The sequence below is a fragment of the Ceratotherium simum genome, chromosome 35, assembly GCF_057802395.1.
Source record: "Ceratotherium simum simum isolate JZ-2026a chromosome 35, ASM5780239v1, whole genome shotgun sequence".
Classification (NCBI taxonomy): domain Eukaryota; kingdom Metazoa; phylum Chordata; class Mammalia; order Perissodactyla; family Rhinocerotidae; genus Ceratotherium; species Ceratotherium simum.
In genome coordinates, this window is record NC_141934.1 from 23527799 (window position 1) to 23533798 (window position 6000).

General features: G+C 49.9%; 1 protein-coding gene across 1 annotated transcript in view; it reads right to left on the reverse strand.

Moving 5' to 3' along the window:
* ATP2A2 (ATPase sarcoplasmic/endoplasmic reticulum Ca2+ transporting 2) overlaps positions 1 to 3340 on the reverse strand; it is a 61659-nt gene extending 58319 nt beyond the window's left edge. The window contains exons 1-3 of the mRNA XM_004429992.3: positions 3086 to 3340; positions 2390 to 2407; positions 2226 to 2308 (exon numbers count right to left, since the gene is read on the reverse strand). Coding sequence (XP_004430049.1) covers positions 2226 to 2308; positions 2390 to 2407; positions 3086 to 3203 — 219 coding nt within the window. The 5' untranslated portion in view covers positions 3204 to 3340. The remainder of the gene's footprint in view (positions 1 to 2225; positions 2309 to 2389; positions 2408 to 3085) is intronic.
* Positions 3341 to 6000: the final 2660 nt, after the last annotated feature.

A 6000-nucleotide genomic window follows, 5' to 3' on the forward strand; every position in this document is an offset into this window, starting at 1 on the left:
GCCTGGGATCCGAAGCCGGGCCGCCAGTAGCAGAGCGCGCGCACTTAACCACTAAGCCACGGAGCCGGCCCTCAGTGCTCTTTTAAAAGATAAAGAAATGAGGAATGAAAAGGTCAAGTACAATGTAGCAGTACTGTCAACCCCACTGAAGAAAATCAACAGCTTTTACATCCGCAATTTCTAGATCAAACAAATCAAGCAAATAAAGTAACAGTATTTCCTCAACACCTATTATTTTTCTGTTTAATAGCCTATAGAATAAAAATGTAACATAGTTCATTTCCTGAGTAATAACTCCAAGTAGTTACACCAAAAAGATATCTTAAACGTCAACTCCAAGATACAGCTCTAAAAAGCTATAAAAAGCCAACATCCTACCTTATGACAAAACTAAAGCATTTATTTTAAAATCCATTTGAAAATGCCTAGAAACTCCTTACTTCAAAGTAAAAATCATACACATCATTAATCCCAATGTTAATATAAAGTCACTCAAAATGGCCACTCAAGAGATCCTATACAACCCAAATAGTTAATAGCTTGTTTATTGGAAATAATGCCACTGATGTTACAACACTGCCTTAAGTTACACACACAAAATAACTCAAAAATTTCTTTTATCTCTGGTTGTATACACAGCTGATTAACTTCTAAGGGGTCCCTGATGACCTTACTGAACCTCTGTATTTTAACTACCAAAGCTCAGACTATTTCAGAATTACGTAGCCAGCTTAAATATAAATATACTAGCCCAAATATATCATTTGTTTTGCCCCATGACAATGTATTGAAACTAGTTAATCAAATAGCTCTACTCTTATCTTAATTGGTAAACCAGCAGCCATTTACGGGGTTGGGGGGGGTGGTAAATTAAGACAGACTGGCAGGAAAAGACAGACATGTAAGAGGTATAGAGTGATTAATTCAGGATGCTGAATGGTTTGCTATGAAACTCTCTTAATTTTATTCAATGAAAACCACACAAGATTTGAGAGGACTGAATTACTAATGGTACACATCATGTGGCTAACATGGCACCGTATATTAAAGTCTCATGCATAATTTGTGCACAGAATTACTCCAAAAAAAGTTCACCTCTTGCCAATTTTCCCTCCTTACCTAAAGAAATGCCCACTGCTTCATTTACTTATTTCTCAAAAGAGCCCTCTATGGTTGTCATAAAGACTGAGGCAAGCCCTAGGGCTTGCATACGTACAAACATACAAAAATGAAACCTTGAAGCTGTGTCAATTTTGCCAAGCCTGAAAAAACTATCTGGGTGAATTTCACTTCCCATCATGGTTTTTTTAAGAACAAAATACTGTAATTTAAGAACAAAAGGCATCTCATGCTGTTAGGATTAGGAACATCTGTGTCCTATTCACGACCACTTGCAGGAAAACTACCAAGAAGTCCACTGCCCAACAAAAAACGCAACAAAAAATTAATATTGAACAGAAAAAAAAGTTAACCTAGAAATATCCTTGCCAATCCCCATCACCCTTCTTCTGTAGTTCTTTGCATTTCACCAGTTTCTTAGCAACCGTATAGGATTCAAGTGGGTAAGCACATACAGAACAAGAAAAAAACACTGTGGTTTTTTTTTTTTTTCTTTTAAGATCTAGAACCAACTGTACGGAACCTTATTCTCTCAACCTAGGAGTCACTCAAGACAGGGGTCTAATTTAGATAAATATACCACCCTAAAGGTCAGTGACCAAATTTGGTCAACAGCGGTGCCATCACTGCTGTCATCATTCTTGTCACTGTCAGAAACAACTGTCACCTTGCCATTACCAGGAAGGGAGAGCAACTGGAATATTCCTTCTGTAAGTTCTATTTACAGACTACAAAGAGCCCAACATCTTGTTAGTGTGATCTTACACAATGGAAGAACCCAAAACAGAAAACACCTTCCAATAAAGAACCTTTTGATATTAAAAGCTGATAAACCACAAGAATTGATAAGACCCCGCCGCATTCAGGAACAATTTCTAACTGCACTGTAAATGTCAGGCATCCATTTATTTTCTGTACACGAATGGCTTCAAGAGTTTTGTCTATAATTTAAAAATACCTAGGTTTAAACAGAAAAGAAGCTTGGACACAGCTTAAATCTGCAAATACAATGTTCTCATCCAAGAGACATCATTAGTTTCCTCTGGCTTTTCATCTATGGAGTAGTCTCAACTTTTTGGAGAGAAAATAAATTTCTTTATACTTACAAAAGATATACAGGCTGCCAGCAATAAAATTCTAACTAGTAAATCTTCAAACTGCTCAATCACAAGTTCCAGCAAGGTTTTTCCTGTTAGAAACAAACATTTGTTGTAAATGTCATCTTGACATCAGCACAAAGGGGAAAAAAGAACATACTAAGATTACCTACCTTCTTCAGCCGGTAACTCTGTAGAATGGAGACATTCGCCAGGCAACGTGTCAAGAGGAGGAAAAAAAAAAAATCATTTTAGCACTCTTTCTAAAAAAAATTACGAAAATGATTGCTGTCTTTGAAAGACGTACCTAGATACACGAACAGTCAACCATTTTTAACGGAAACCATACTAAAATGGTACCCCAGGAAAACATGCAATACTTGTTGGAACCAATGGCCTCAGGTCTCCCCTAACCCGGGCTCCTGAAACAAGCAGTCATTTCAGCGATGTCATCACTTCTGCCAGCGTAACTTCGGGGAGCACAAGAGCGGTCAGAGGCATTCTCAACTACAACGACGCCTCATAAGCCGGCTGGGGACGAGAAAATGTCTCGCAGGGCTCACCCGGCTGCGGAGGCTCGTCCCTCCCTCCACCGCGCCGGCTGCCGCCGGTGAAGGGCCGTCGAGCTGGAGGCGTGCGGGGAAGGTCGCCGGCGCCAGCCGCGAGGCGGTCGAGGGAAGGCGCGGCCCCGACCTCGGCGCCCCCCGCCTGCAGCCCCTCTCCCGCGGGGCCGGCGCGCGGACTCACGCCGCCGCCTGCAGCCCTCGGCGGGCGCCGAGCCGAGACCCACGAGGTGGAGCGCGGTCAGCCATCTTCCCTGGCTCTCCAGCCCGCGCCGGGCCCCTGCAGCCCCGGCGCCGGGCACCTACCGTTGGAGCCCCATCTCTCCTTGAGCTTCTTGACCTGCTCCAGGCTCAGCCCGGTGCTCTCGTTGACGCCGAAGTGGCCCAGCACCTCCTCCACCGTCTTTGTGTGCGCGTTCTCCATGGCTGCGGGGGCCCGGCCGGCCTCGCCTCCCGTCCCCGCGGCCTCCTCGCCTCCGCCTCGCACTCGGGCCGCGGGCTCGTGCCACCCCGGGCGCCCAGGCGCCGACTGGCCTCTCCCCCGCCTCCTCCGGCCGCTTCCGCCTCGCCGGGCGCTGAATCACCCCGCGCCCCCTCCCCCAGACAACTGCCCCTCCAGCTGTCGGCCCCCGCTGGCGCCCGCCCCGGGCTCGGATGGGCGGTGGGGGCTTTCAACCCTCCCTCCCCTCGGCAGAAGGGAAGACCTCCTCCGCCCGCAACCGCCCGCCGGGACGGCAGGCCGCGGCCCCCGAGCCCCCTCCCCGCTCTCCTGAGGTGATTCGCGGCCCCGCCCGGGCCGGAGGAGGGGGCGCCCGGCCGACCCTTGAGGGCGGAACGGAGCGAGGGAGGCAAGCCGGCTAGGTGGCGCGTGGCGCGCTCGCCCTGTCCCCTCAGCTCCGCACCCCCGACAGCGGCGGAGGAAACTGCGGCGGACGACAAGGAGGTGGCGTCGGGGACGGCTCCGCGGCGGCTGCTCTAATAGCATTTATCGGCCGCTGCCTCCCCTCTCGCCGCCGCCGCGGCATGTGGACGCCGCTCATTGGCCGAGAGGGCCCAGCGCGGCGCGGGCGGCGCGGCCCCGCCCCCTCCCCCCGCTCCCTCCCTCCCGCGCCACTCGCGCCCTCGCTGCCGCGCAGGCCCCGCCCCCTCCCGCGCGCCGCCTCCAGGAACCCGGATCGAGGCCGGCGCGCGCCACGCCGCGCCCGCGTAGTGTGCGCTGCGGCCGGTGGGCGGGCGGAGGGCGAGCTCTGGGTCCCTACTCAGCGCGTGGGGATCTCGGTCCCCCCCTCCCGCAGACGTAACACCCAGTGGGTGGAGGGCTCACGCTTGGCTCCCTGCGCTCGCTATCCCTGGGGAACCGCCGGCCCCTCGGGGTCGGCCTTGGGGCGGGGTGGGTGGCTGGGAAGGCGAGGCCGAGGAACCTGGGCACTCGGTCCGCGCGGGGCTTCCCGAAGCGCGCTCGAGTTCGTGTCCTTGGCTCGCCCCCTCGCCCTCCGCTTCCAGGCTGCACTCTGCATCCTAATCTGCCTCCTTCAGAGCTCCCTTCAGGAACCAAGGAGAGGAATTCCGCAGTTCACTTCCCACACGGCCAAAATCCCTCATCTGTTGCCTCGAGAACACCGCATCCCACACCCCCAGCCGAGCGCTCCACCGCATGCAAATATCACCCCTTCCCCAGCCGCTTCTGTGCCCTGACTGAGGAAATTCCACTGGGGGGGTGTGGGGGAGGGAGGAGGTTTTATTTTATTTTTAATAGCCCACACAGCCTTTATACATGTCTGCATAGAAGTCACAGGTTATGCTACTGTAACTGCTAAGCAGCAGCGAGAATTGTGCTAGAAGGTGCTTCGCTTGGGCGCTTTCTAGACTCTCACTTTCCCCAATAGGAGAAAAAGGGTCTTGAATCAAAAACCTATTCTTAAGCCACAGATAATTTGCTCATGAGGTCTGTACAAAACCTAGGTAACAGCAAGATAAAGGGAATTTTGCCAATATAAAGGAGTTAGACTACTTAGGGGAAGGGACCTTTGCGTTGAATTCATGAAAAAAAGGTGAACATATGCGCATCACAAAGAGCAGCATTCTTAAAGGAGTATGTCGCAGAATGAACCATTTAGTCCACTTTTGTGTTTGGCAATAGTGTACCATCCACATGAACCAAAACAGAGCAAAAATCACCTCAATTGTCCCAGATGGCTCAGCCTCAGGACTTGAGATAAATTTTTTCAACAGATGCAAATCACAGTGTATTACCCGGCTGAAAAAATCAGGCACGTCATTTCATTTAATTATTTCCAAGGAGTGGAGGCCGGCTTGCAGGTTTGATTGATACTTGGAAAAGGACCAACAAAACCCTACACGAAACAAACAAAAAAATTCTAGTGTATGGCAATGCACTAAGAGAAACAAGGTGGACACTGGTTAGGTCGCAGGATTGGAGCCTCTTTCAGGAGGCACACGTGACTGCATGGTGGGGGTGTGGTAATGGAGGGCTGGTGGTTCTTTTCTCTCTGAGACCAGGTCTGCACCATTTCGTACCAATTCTTCTGCCTCACCTCATCTCTTTCAGCAATGATAGAAGCAGTATAGGCAGGAGGATTGTTACCTTTCTCGGCATGGAAATTATCTCTGGTATTTGACTTTGGGTCTCGGTTCCATAGCTGGTCTCTGCTTGGGGTTTTAAGCACCTCTGGTATGATTATGAGCTTCTTGAGGACTTCCCAACCTCAGCTTTTGTACTGAATGCCCTTCCCCACACCTTTGAGTGCCTAGTTCCATCTTATCATTCAGATCTCAGCTTACATGTCACCTCCTCGGAGATGTCTTGGTTGACTACTTAAAGTGGCTACTCTCCCAGCTCACCCTCGCTGTCACATTATTGTTTTATTTTCTTCACAGCGCTTATCTCTGATATTGTATTTTTGTTTAGCTCTTTACTCCTTGTCTCTTGCTACTAGGATATAAGTTCCATGAGAAAAGGGGCTTGTCTAGCTTGTCCATCCTCAGGACACAGAACGGTCCCTGGTATGTACTCATCATTTATTGAATGCCTACTGTTTGAGTAAATGAAAGAGGCCCACCATCCCTGATCTCTCAGTGACTTGCAAAGGGCCTCGCCATGGGAGAGCCTCAGCAAATTTTTGCTGAACTCAAGTTCATTGATTTCTAGTTTGTGAAATAAACAGGAGCGCCTCTGATTTCTTGCCTCATGGGAATGGTGG